Genomic DNA, 12,476 nt, shown 5'->3' with positions numbered 1-12,476 from the left:
CACTGCACTGGAACTAGTGAATTCCTTTCTGTAAATCATGAGCATCCAGTTACAACTGCATTCCAGAGCTGGCACTGGTAACGAGAGCAGGGCAAGGGCCAGGTGGAGGCTCCAGATCAAGGACCTATCCTGCTAAAAATCTAAAACAGACCAAACGGTCTCCTTATTAGATAGTCCAAACAAGCAATGATCACAGTATACACTTCTATTTTTATAGAATCCACTGCATTCAGTTCAGTCGCTCAGTCTTGTCTGACTCTTTGCGACCCCATGGACTGCAGCACGCCAGGCCTCCCCGTCCATCACCTACTCCTGGAGTACACCCACACCCATGTCCATCAGGTCGGTGATGTCATCCAACCATCTCATTCTCTGTCGTCCCCTTCTCCTCCTGCCTTCAATCGTTCCCAGCATCAGGGTCTTTTCTAAGGAGTCAGTTTTTAGCATCAGGTGGCCAAAGTATTGGCGCTTCAGTATCAGTCCTTCCAATGAATATTCAAGACTGATATCCTTTAGGATTTACAGGTTTGATCTCCCTGCAGTCCAAGGGACTCTCAAGAGTCTTCTCCAACACCACAGTTCAAAAGCATCAGTTCTTTGGTGCTCAGCCTTCTTTAAGGTCCAACTCTCACATCCATACATGACTGCTGGAAAAACCACAGCTTTGACTAGATGGACCTCTGTTGGCATTAGGTTCAAATAATCCCACATAAATATCTGTTCACATACATAAATGGGCGATTCAGGGATCAGCATGGAATTTCCTGGTGTTCTGTTTAGATGTTTCAGAGAGACAAGTGTCTCGTTCTCTGAGGGTGAGATATCCACTCTGTCTACTTCACAGGGTTGTCATGAAGATCAAATGAGATCAAAAAGAGAAACTGCTACATAAACTGAAATTTCTCAGAAAAATACAAGGTAGTGCAGGTTCTCTTAATCTGAAGTCGAGGGCCACAAAGCTTGGTTAGACACAGATGATAGCATCCGTCTGGCTGGACGATGATGACCCTATGATGACCCCAATGACTATGATGTAACTGTCTTCACTGGTAGCAAATCTAGCCGCTCTTTCTAGTCATCGTGTTACCAACAGCAAAGAAGTGGTTCAGTAAATAGCTCTGGACCTTTCTCTGTAACATCTCTGATTGTTAGGGACATTCTCATATTAGGATCTTATTTTTCTTTTTAACATACAAAAATTCACTATATCCTATTTCCTATACTGCAAGGAGATCCAACCAGTCCATTCTGAAGGAGATCAACCCTGGGATTTCTTTGGAAGGAATGATGCTAAAGCTGAAACTCCAGTACTTTGGCCACCTCATGTGAACAGTTGACTCACTGGAAAAAACTGATGCTGGGAGGGAATGTGGGCAGGAGGAGAAGGGGACGACCGAGGATGAGATGGCTGGATGGCATCACTGACTCAATGGACGTGAGTCTGAGTGAACTCCGGGAGTTGGTGATGGACAGGGAGGCCTGGTGTGCTGCGATTCATGGGGTCACAAAGGGTCGGACACGACTGAGCGACTGAACTGAACTGAACTGATATTTAATTCTTAGATTCTTGAAAAATAAAATCATAGTTAACACATGTGAATGCAATCACACAAATACATTTTTAAACTAGTTATAAGATTTAATACTCTACAAAATAAAAACACAACTCATCATTTCTGTTATAAAATTCTCCTGTGTGTGTGTGTAATTTCTGTCTTCAAAAAATACTCTAAGAGTCTTTATATTTCATGTTGCTTTGTCTAACTATGCCTTTCTGTAACCCAGGCCCAGGCAACCACCCATCCCTACATTTACATAAGTATTTCAGCTGATTGTGTTTACCTTACCTCCTCTATTTGAGAAGACAGTTGATCATTCAGTATGTATTACATAGTACTTAACACATTCCTGGAATTCTGTGAATATACGAACACATGTTGACTATGCCAACTATTTCTTTGTTTCCTGTTCTGTCTGTTTTCTCATTCAGTCCTTAAATTAGTCAACAAGCTAGTCAACCTCATGCTGTGGAAACGAGGCAGTCTGGCACACCGCAAGAACACAGGCCTCAGACGCAGAGCCCTCAGTTCAAATTCTCTTTTACTACCACCTGAGTGACTGTGGACAAGTTGGCACCTTTGGTCTCATCAATTTCCTTATTTTTAAGATTAGATAAGAGGCATCTGCAGGTGCTGAGTAAATGATGGCGATGCAGTGACTCTGGTCCACCACAGGCGCTCCACAACGCTAGTTCCTTTCTTTCCAGCAGGAACTCTGAGCTGCCCATTCCAACTTTGACACTATTTACAGAGGCTCCTCCTCCACAAAGCACTGTAGGCATCTACCTTATAGAGTCTCCACCTATTTTTCAAATCTAATATGCCTCAAGCTCCTGAGGTCCCTCAAGGGCTCTTACTGTGGTTTGGCAGCGGTACTATTCGACCACAAGGACCAGGTGGGCACTGAGCAGGGAGGGCAGCCTGTCCCCAGTCCTCCCCAGGGCACTGGCGAGCCAGCATGCCAGCCCGAGCTATATTCTCAGTCCTGGAAGCTGCCTCATGCCGACAGGCACCTCTGCACTTCTGAGTGAGCTGACTCTCAACTCAGGGCATGGGTCTCTTAACAAACCGTTGAATGTCTAAATAGACTTCACCCCTGATTAATCTGAGAACATCAAACACCAGTTGTTAACGTACAGGACTTAACACTAGAAAAACGGAAAGCTATGCGTCTTCAAGTGGTAAATAATGAAAGAGGTATTACACCCTTTACAACTCACAAGTATTTTATAAGAGAAACTGGGTAAAAAAAAATCATTATTTCATGGTTGAACGTAATCTATCTGTGCACTTCATTTTTTAAAGGACAAATGATTAAGTCTTCATACTGAGGTGAAACATGCTCTGACAGTCACGACTGGGGGACTGGCTCCTAGAACAGGCTCCTATTTTACTCACCTGGCATCTCTGAAAGCCTCAGGGGACGCACTGGATGGTACCCAATATAAGGTCACAATAAAACAGACTCTAAGTTACTCCTCCAGACAACCTTCTAGAAGTGTGAGCTACCTCTTGATGGGGTACAAGCAATCATAGCTTCCCAAGAGAAACAATCACTTAAGCATTCCCAATGAAGTGTGTCATGTGGAACCAGGGCTAGAGTCTCCACTGCCTGATACTAATAAGCACGATGGTCTCAGAACAGGCTAATACCACCCAAGATTCTAATTAAAAGTTGGATCAGCCAAGCCAGAAATAACTGCCAAATGGAGAGACAAATAATTGCCCAGCTGACAATCCTGATGCCTGGAAGAGGAGATTGCTGATGAAATTCCATGAGGAAGTTAGATGGTAAACATACACCACTGTCTGGTGTTAGCCTGAGTGCTGCTGACCACCCTCCACTTACTCCACAGCCTTCCTCAGCAGCTATCCCAAAGGAACCAAAGACATGACTCAGGTAGGGAACAGTCACGTTTTCTCTGCTCAAAGCCAGGTGTCCCAGTGGCCCCGAAATGCCTCTCTGAAGTGCTATAAGACCATTCCTTATTCTTCTGTTGGAGTAAACAACAGCAAATATTAAAGGCTCATCATCTTCATTTCTTCCTTTAATCCCTCACAGGTTCATGGTGTTCTGGTAGCCCTCTATGCAGATAACTCAACGATTCCTCTTTTCATTCTTCTTTAAGTATTCCCCCACTCCCTGAATCTCAGGCAGGCCCTTTCCACCTCCAGGAATAAACCAGCCTAGTGTGCAATGAGAAAGAAGGGCAGTGTCAACAGAGGGACATCCTTGCCCTCCGATTATCACATAGTAAGTAAGCAATCACAGAAGAGCACTGAAACGTGGGGGGGAGCAGCCATGCACTGCAGAGTTAATCTGAGACATGGGGGAATTCCAGCACCATTCTTCATGATAAGCCTGAGCTCTACTTGCAGATCAGATGCCTCTGCCACCAACCCCCTAAACACACACCCTCCCGTTGCTCAGAAAGGTGCAAGCCAGAGCTACTGTTCCACCCTTTCAGATTCCCCAGGACAGGCACTCTGCTACGATAGCCATCCTTCCAGGTTATGGAAGGCACGAAAAGGTTCCATTACTGAAAGCCACTGCAACAAAAGACTACTTATGGGTGCTCTATGAAGCCAAGAACAAGCACAATCAGTTTTCTCATAGCAACAGATGCAGTTCTCCACCCAACAAATCGCAAGTACAAGCATCCCTCCTGGGGACAAGGCAAGTTCTCTCACAGGAGGAATTTCATCAGGCTGACCAGATCCATGCGTGCTCCCCATGCTCCTCCCCATCAGGGCTGACATGCCGTTACCTGTACAAGTGACGGTTGTCCTCGAAGTCTTCCTGGCCCCATTTTCCCTTGATGTCTTCAATAACGTGGTTCTTCAGGAATTTTTTTAGCAGCTGGACCGTTTGTTTGCGGGTCACTTCAGGGCCAAAGTTTTGGCTGCACCTCAGCAGCTCGTGTAGCCAATCCACAGCTTCGGTCGCTGTGAAGCAATGCTCGTAACTTTTGAAACGACAGCGATGTTTCCGTAATGGCATCTTGGCGCGAAAAAGTTCAACTGTTTCATTCCACTTGGGGCAAAAACAGAGGAAAGCATTTAGTGAATTTTTTAAAAGGTTACTGCATCCCAAATATTTAGGACAACGAATGCTGTTTTTCCATTTAAAAGACTGCCTTATTAACAGAAGCAGTCGAAGTTTTTTTTTTCTATTTACGACCTTTAAATGCTAAGGTAACCTTATATAGTGCCTGGTCAAAGCACGTTTAAAAATTCTGCACAATACTTTCCTATTCCAATACAAGCAAGCTTCCAATACAGGGGCCAGGGGTTTGATCCCTGGTCAGGGAACTAAGATTTCACATGCCACATGATGCAGCCAAATTTAAAAAAGAAAAAAAAAATTTTTTTAATCTAGATATCCACGCCATTATCAGTCATCCCGAAATTAAATGAAATGTTCACATGTGATGTTCTTCCTACCTAATTACTCTATTTCCTTAGGACCCCTGTCATCCCACCAGTCCTGCAAGCTCCAAAAACTCAGTCTTACTCTTACAACCATTCTCTCTTCTTTCATGCTCCTCTTTCAAGTCTATTAATTTACAGACTCTGAACCTTAGTTTTTACCTACCTTCCTACTGAAATCAGTTCTTCCTTTTTCTTTCAACGATAGTTCTAACCCCAATATATTCTTTTTATTTTGCCCAACACTGTAACCTTGTTTTTCTCTTCTTCCAAGTTTCTCTTTATACTCTCCGCTGCCGATCACCTCTGCACCTGTGGGCCATTTCTGTTCTCCCTTTGATAGATAGCCTCTCGCAAGCACAGTAACCGTCCCTGAGTACACAGCACCAGGTGCGTCAAGGGCCCAGGTTGGGTCTATTCACGCATGCTCCCTGGACGTGCGGCGCAGGGCACCGCAAACACACAGCAGGTACTCAACACACAAACATCCAACTGGGCTTTCCCTTTGTCTATTTTTATTAAACCACCTCCTAACTTCGTGCAATTTAATTCTACTCTGATTCTCAATGTCTTCCTCCTGGCCAAATTCAAACATCTTTATGCCCTCTGCATATCAATCTCTCTACTTCATTTGACACTGTGATAAGCCATGCTTCAAATTAAGTTGGTCCAGATTTAAACTTTTTTTTAAACTCTTAAAACCACACACAAAAACAATGCAATCTGTAGAGTAAGATAACATATAACCAGAATTTCTAAGACAAAATGAAAAATGCAACTCAAGAAAGGGCATTCAATAGAAAAATGAAAAAAACACTTAAACAGGCACTTCACATAAAAGAATCTCCAAATTTACCATAGTATATGCAGAGATGTTCAATCTCATCAATTAGCAGTGAAATGCAATAAATCCCCAATGCAACAATATACATGCCTACAGAATGACTAAAAGGAAAAAGACGGGCAATACCAGGTGCCAATCAGAACGTGGAGCAACCAGAAACTATATGCACACTGTATAACCCACAAATTCCATTCTTAAGTGTGTATATATATTCAGCAGAAGTATGATAACCAAAAGCCACACTGTTCAAAATGGCACTATTCTTACTTAATAGATTAAAAACAACCCAAATGTCCATCAACATAAGAACAGATAAACAAATTCATCAAACAGAATACTGTAAGGTAATGAGAATAAACAAACTACTGCTACAGGCAGTAACATAGATGAATAAGATAGATAAAATGTCATTGATAACTGTTTTCGCTTCACAACATGAGTCAAATTACAAAACACAACACTGAGTGTTGAAGTCAGTCAGTTCAGTCACTCAGTCATGTCCAACTCTTTGTGACTCCACGGACTGCAGCACACCAGGCTTCCCTCTCCATCACCAACTCCCAGAGCTTACTCAAACTCCTGTCCATCAAGTCAGTGATGCCGTCCAACCATCTCATCCTCTGTTGTCCCCTTCTCCTCTCACCTTCAATCTTTCCCAGCTGCTGCTGCTGCTAAGTCTCTTCAGTCATGTCCGACTCTGTGCGACCCCATAGACAGCAGCCCACCAGTCTCCCCCGTCCCTGGGATTCTCCAGGCAAGAACACTGGAGTGGGTTGCCATTTCCTTCTCCAATGCATGAAAGTGAAAAGTGAAAGGGAAGTCACTCAGTCGTGTCCGACTCTTAGCAACCCCATGGGCTGCAGCCTACCAGGTTTCTCCATCCATGGGATTCTCCAGGCAAGAGTACTGGAGGGGGGTGCCATTGCCTTCTCCAATCCTTCCCAGCAACAGGGTCTTTTCCAATGAGTCAGTTCTTTGCATCAGGTAGCCAAAGTATTGGAGTTTCAGTATCAGTCCTTTCAATGAATATTCAGGACTGATTTTCTTTAGGATGGACTGGTTTGATCTCCTTGCAGTCCAAGGGACTCTCAAGAGTCTTCTCCAACACCACAATTCAAAAGCATCAATTCTTCGGCACTCAGCTTTCTTTACCGTCCAACTCTCACATCCATACATGACTACTGGACAAACCATAGCTTTCACTAGACGGACCTTTGTTGGCAAAGTAATGTCTCTGCTTTTTAATATGCTGTCTAAGTTGGTCACAGCTTTCCTTCCAAGGAGTAAGCGTCTTTTAATTTCATGGCTGCAGCCACCAACTGCAGTGATTTTGGAGCCCAAGAAAATAAAGTCTCTCACTGTTTTTATTGTTTCCCCATCTATTTGCCATGAAGTGATGGGACCGGATGCCATGATCTTAGTTTTCTGAGTATTGAAATGTGCTTCCTATTTGTTTCTCTTGAACATTATTCCATTTCTTTACTTCTTAGAATCAAAAATATTATGATAGTGGAGTTATAATACAGCACTGGCCAGGGACTTCAGAGACAAACAAGTGCTAGATATAGGTGTACCTTCCACACACTGGAAGTGCGAACTTGACCATGTCAGTTCACCACTTTAGGCCTAAATAAAATGAGAGTCCCCTTCACAGATCACAGCCTTGTTGTGGCGAAGGGGCTTTCTTTACTCAATGAAGCTACGAGCCATGCTGTGCAAGGCCATCCAAGACAGACAGGTCAAAGTGAAGAGTTCTGACAAAACATGGTGCCCTGGAGGAAGGGATGGCAAATCACTCCAGTATTCTTGCCGCAAAAACCCCATGAACAGTACAAAAAAAGACAAAAGATATGACCCAGAAGAGGAGCTCTCCCAGGTCAGAAGGTGTCCCCCAGGGGAAGAGCAGGGGGCAATTACTAATAGCTCAAGAAAGAATGAAAGTGCTGGGCCAAAGCAGAAATGATGCTCAGTTGTGGATGTGTCTGATGGTGAAAGTAAAGTCCAATGTTGTAAAGAACAATATTGCATCAAACTCCAGGAGACAGTGAAGGACAAGGGACCCCAGCATGTTGCAATCTATGGGGTCGCGAAGAGTTGGACACAACTTGGCGACTAAACAATAACAACAAAAAGAGAGAACTGGGATCTTTAGACCCCATTCAAACTCTCAGATTCAATGACACCTGTAAGTCTTTTAAAGTTTACCTGTTACGTCAGAAGATACAGACAACTCAGAATTAAGCTCAAAGAAAGGACTGGTAGATTTATGCTGTTTTCAGAAAAATCAATTTTCTTTCTCATTTCTTGTTAACTAATGTTTATAGAACTATTTAATACATGGATTACAAAAATGAAAGTTATTTCAGTGAAGATGAGTAAGTTGCTAATTAGCTTCCATATTCACCATTAATTGACTTACAGAGTCTGTCATTTGATTTTGGGCATAGAAATTTACCTAGTCCATAAAATGTTATTTTCAGATAAGACTTTGGTACCTTAGAAAATGGAGCTGTACATGTTTGAGAAAGTATAGTGAACCATGAAAGGAGGAAGCAAAGGCCCGCTCACTGTATACCACTAGGTTTTTCCCAAGCTTTTCTGAAGATTAGGTTGAGTGTGATGGTGGGAGAAGACGGAAATGGTAAACTGGGAACCAGGGAGGTAAGTAGAGCTGAGGCAGAGAAAGAGGGCTAACTGATTTAACTGATAAAAGCTGATAACACTTAGAGAGTTTACAATGGGGGGGAAGTACCTGTAATGACGACAGAGATCACCAATAAATCAGGAATTCTCACTTAAAAACAAAAAAAGCCTATCGCTTTCTGCATTTTCAAAAATCTGAGTTTAAGTTCAAGATTCTCAAACAGAATAAAGTCAAGAACTGATTGATACTTAGCAAATTCTGGTGAAACTGAGGTGTTTTCTTCAATTATTCACATAATTTAGTTTCCTGTTTAACTTGATCAGTCTTGGCTAAATGTGCCTTGAAAATCGCTTCTTGGGAACTGAAAACTTCTGAAGAACAGAGTACTTTTCTTCCTAAATTCTTTTGATAATACTTTAATGTGACTCAGAATCAAGAATGTCTTTCACATAGGCAGGCTCCATCTATAGAGTTACTTCATACAATTCTGTGAATATGAGATTTTAAAAGTTTCAATTATCATGTAATTTATTTTTTAGTCTAAAGCTAGAGGAATGTGAACAAGTCACCCCAAGATCCAGCATCTGTTTCCCCTGTGCAGTGAATAAATTGGCAGTTGTTGTTCAGCCGCCAAGTCACATGGACTGCAGCACACCAGGCTTCCCTGTCCCTCACCATCTCTCGGAGTTTGCCCAAGTTCATGTCCATTGAATCTGTGATGCCAGTCAACCATCTCATCCACTGTGGTCCTCTTCTCTTTCTGAAGTATGAGAATATTACTTTCCCTCCACAAAGGAGAGTAAGCTTTTTGTTTTGTTAAGATTTTTTTTTGATGTGGGCCATTTTTAAAGTCTTTATTGAATTTGTCACAATGTTGATTCTGCTTTATGTTTTTTTGTTTGGAGAGTGTAGAGTGTTGTTCTTTTTCCCTTTTTTTGGGGGGGGGTGAGGGATTGGGGGGCACCTAAGGCATGCGCGCTCTTAGCTCCCTGACCAGGGATCAAACCCACAGCCCCTGCATTGGAAGGAAACGTCTTAACCACGGGACAGCCAGGGCAGTCCCAAAGAGAGTCAAGTTTTTGAGTGTCCCTGATAAAGCACAATCTGTATCTCATCCCTAAAAATAGACCGACCAATAGCCTTGACCCCGGATGGTTTCAAGTTGTAGAGGCACTGTGAAATGGAACTTGATAAGAAAACACTATTTTAAAAAAACTCTACTTGTCCCCTACCAGCATCCATAACTCTTAGAGACTCAGTTCACTTCAGTCGCGTCCGACTCTTTGCAACCCCATGAATCGCAGCACACCAGGCCTCCCTGTCCATCACCAACTCCCAGAGTTCACTCAGACTCACGTCCATCGAGTCTGTGATGCCATCCAGCCATCTCATCCTCGGTCGTCCCCTTTTCCTCCTGCCCCTAATCCCTCCAGGCATCAGAGTCTTTTCCAATGAGTCAACTCTTCTCATGAGGTAGCCAAAGTACTGGAGTTTCAGCTTTAGCATCATTCCTTCCAAAGAACACCCAGGGCTGATCTCCATTAGAATGGACTAGTTGGATCTCAGAGCCCAAAGGAAAACCTAAATTTATATGAATTTTTTTAATGAATAAATCATTGTGGGTCATATGTATACCTATGGCTGATTCATGTCAATGTTTGACAGAAAACAATAAAATTCTGTAAAGCAATCATCCTTCAATTAAAAACTTAATAAATTTTTAAAACATCATTATGGGGCTTCCCCGGTGGCTCAGAGGTTAAAGCATCTGCCTGGAATGCGGGAGACCCAGGTTCGATCCCTGGGTCGGGAAGATCCCCTGGAGAAGGTAATGGCAACCCACTCCAGTACTCTTGCCTGGAGAATCCCATGGAGGGAGGAGCCTGGTAGGCTACTAGTCCATGGGGTCGCAAAGAGTCTGACACGGGGCGACTTCACTTTCACTTTCCTTTTATGGGAGTCTGAAGTGGATTATTTGCAAAAATGAGGGCAGTAACTTTTTCCATCCTCATCTTTTCCTGGATATCCCTTAGGGGTACCAGAAACAGTAAGTCTAATTCTCAAGTTAGCTGTGGCCAGAAGTGGTAACAGACCAAGGAGTGCAGTCTCTTCCTCCCAAATCACCTTTAAGCTTTCATAAAAAGTCGTCTAAAACCGACCCTCAGTTCAGTCGCTCAGTCGTGTCCAACTCTTTGAGACCCCATGAATCGCAGCATGCCAGGCCTCCCTGTCCATCACCAACTTCCGGAGTTCACTCAGACTCATGTCCATCGAGTCAGTGATGCCATCCAGCCATCTCATCCTCTGTCATCCCCTTCTCCTCCTGCCCCCAATCCCTCCCAACACCAGAGTCTTTTCCAATGAGGCAACTGTTCCCATGAGGTGGCCAAAGTATTGGAGTTTCAGCTTTAGCATCATTCCTTCCAAAGAAATCCCAGGGTTGATCTCCTTCAGAATGGATTGGTTGGATCTCCTTACAGTCCAAGGGACTCTCAAGAGTCTTCTCCAACACCACAGTTCAAACGCATCAATTCTTCGGCCCTCAGCCTTCTTCGGAGTCCAACTCTCACATCCATACATGACCACCCATAGCCTTGACTAGACAGACCTTAGTCGGCAAAGTAATGTATCTGCTTTTGAATATGCTATCTTGGTTGGTCATAACTTTTCTTCCAAACCTACCCTGGACATTACCAAATTATCTCCACTTACTCCATTATGAAATCGCTAAGATCACTTGCCTCAGGTCACAAAGAAATCAAGTATGCCTCAGAACTCATTATCAACGCTCTTCTCCCAGGAAAAAAAAAAAAGCAGCACCCTGGACCACTGGGGTCTGAAAGAAAGTTAAGTCGCTCAGTTGTGTCCGCTGTAGCCCACCAGGCTCCTCCGTCCATGGGATTTTCCAGGCAAGAGTACTGGAGTGGGTTGCCATTTCCTTCTCCAGGGATCTTTCCAACCCAGGGATCGAACTCGGGCCTCCCGCATTGCAGGCAGACGCTTTACCGTCTGAGCCACCAGGGAAGCTGTAAAGACTCTTTCAAACCATCCGTCCCACCCCACCTTTCCCCTTCATTTAGGTGAGTGCTGATAGAAAAAGAAACATCAGGAGCCGGAAACGTGGCCAGAGAGATCCACCTCTGTTTAGGGCACCGTTGCAAAGAGCCTCAAGTGTCACCACAAGTGACACTCAGGATGACACGCCCTGCCCGTAACGGGCGGCGGGTGGCCCGAAAGTGACGGACTGACTGCGTCTTTCCTCTCCCGGCGGGGGACGTAGGGTTCCGGAGGACCAGGAAAGGGGAGGAGGGTGCCGTCGTGCTCTTCCGGGCGCTTTAAACCCGGAGTCGCAGTTCACTGGCGAGAACCCAGCCACCGTCTCGGCATCCAAGCTGCGCCCACCCTCGACGGGCTGGGCCCGCGGCCGAGCTAGCCTTTCTTTAGGCATCATCTAAAATTTGGCCTCACAAGCAGAAACAAGCGCCGCCTCCAGAACTCGGCCCGACTAGCTCTGGAGAAGCGAGGACTGACGAGCCAGCGGTCGGCCCGCAGGCCGGGGGCTCGCTTCGCCCAGACCCCCGCACGCACACTCACCAGCCTGGTGGCCCGGTATGGCCCGGGCCCCACGATGCGGTGCTCCATGGGCCCGCACGCCACGGCGGCGACCAGCGCCGATCCCGGAGAGTCCCAGGCGCCGCAGTTTGAATCCCGAGCCCACGCGCTGCAGGCGCTGATTGGGCGGCGCGGCGGCACGTGACGGGAACTGCGGGGCGGGGCTGTCGGAGCCCCAAAGAGGGGGCGGTGGGCGGCTCTTCCCGAACCTCCGGCGGCGGAGCGAACCACAAGCTTGAAGCCGACGCTGTTCGACTCAGTGCCGACGCCTGCCCAGCCTGCGCGCACGCAAGGTGTCTCCGCAGAGGGGTCGCTCTGAACTTGTGTATTTCAGAGACCGAAACCCGGCTAGGCTGGATAGACAAATCCCTGTACACCCTTTCAAGTG

The 12,476-nt window shown here is 45.1% G+C and overlaps 1 protein-coding gene and 1 non-coding gene across 2 annotated transcripts in view; one reads left to right on the top strand and one right to left on the bottom strand.

The window, feature by feature from the left end:
* Positions 1–12,118, bottom strand: part of DEPDC1B (DEP domain containing 1B) — a 100,005-nt gene extending 87,887 nt beyond the window's left edge. Inside the window, exons 1-2 of the mRNA XM_052659232.1 lie at positions 12,071–12,118; positions 4,328–4,593 (exon numbers count right to left, since the gene is read on the bottom strand). Coding sequence (XP_052515192.1) covers positions 4,328–4,593; positions 12,071–12,118 — 314 coding nt within the window. The remainder of the gene's footprint in view (positions 1–4,327; positions 4,594–12,070) is intronic.
* TRNAS-GGA (transfer RNA serine (anticodon GGA)) lies at positions 10,218–10,290 on the top strand. The gene has a single exon. It is a non-coding gene; the product is annotated as a tRNA-Ser (tRNA).
* Positions 12,119–12,476: the final 358 nt, after the last annotated feature.

This window comes from Budorcas taxicolor, chromosome 20, assembly GCF_023091745.1.
Source record: "Budorcas taxicolor isolate Tak-1 chromosome 20, Takin1.1, whole genome shotgun sequence".
NCBI lineage: Eukaryota > Metazoa > Chordata > Mammalia > Artiodactyla > Bovidae > Budorcas > Budorcas taxicolor.
This window is presented reverse-complemented; position numbering and strand designations above follow the sequence as displayed.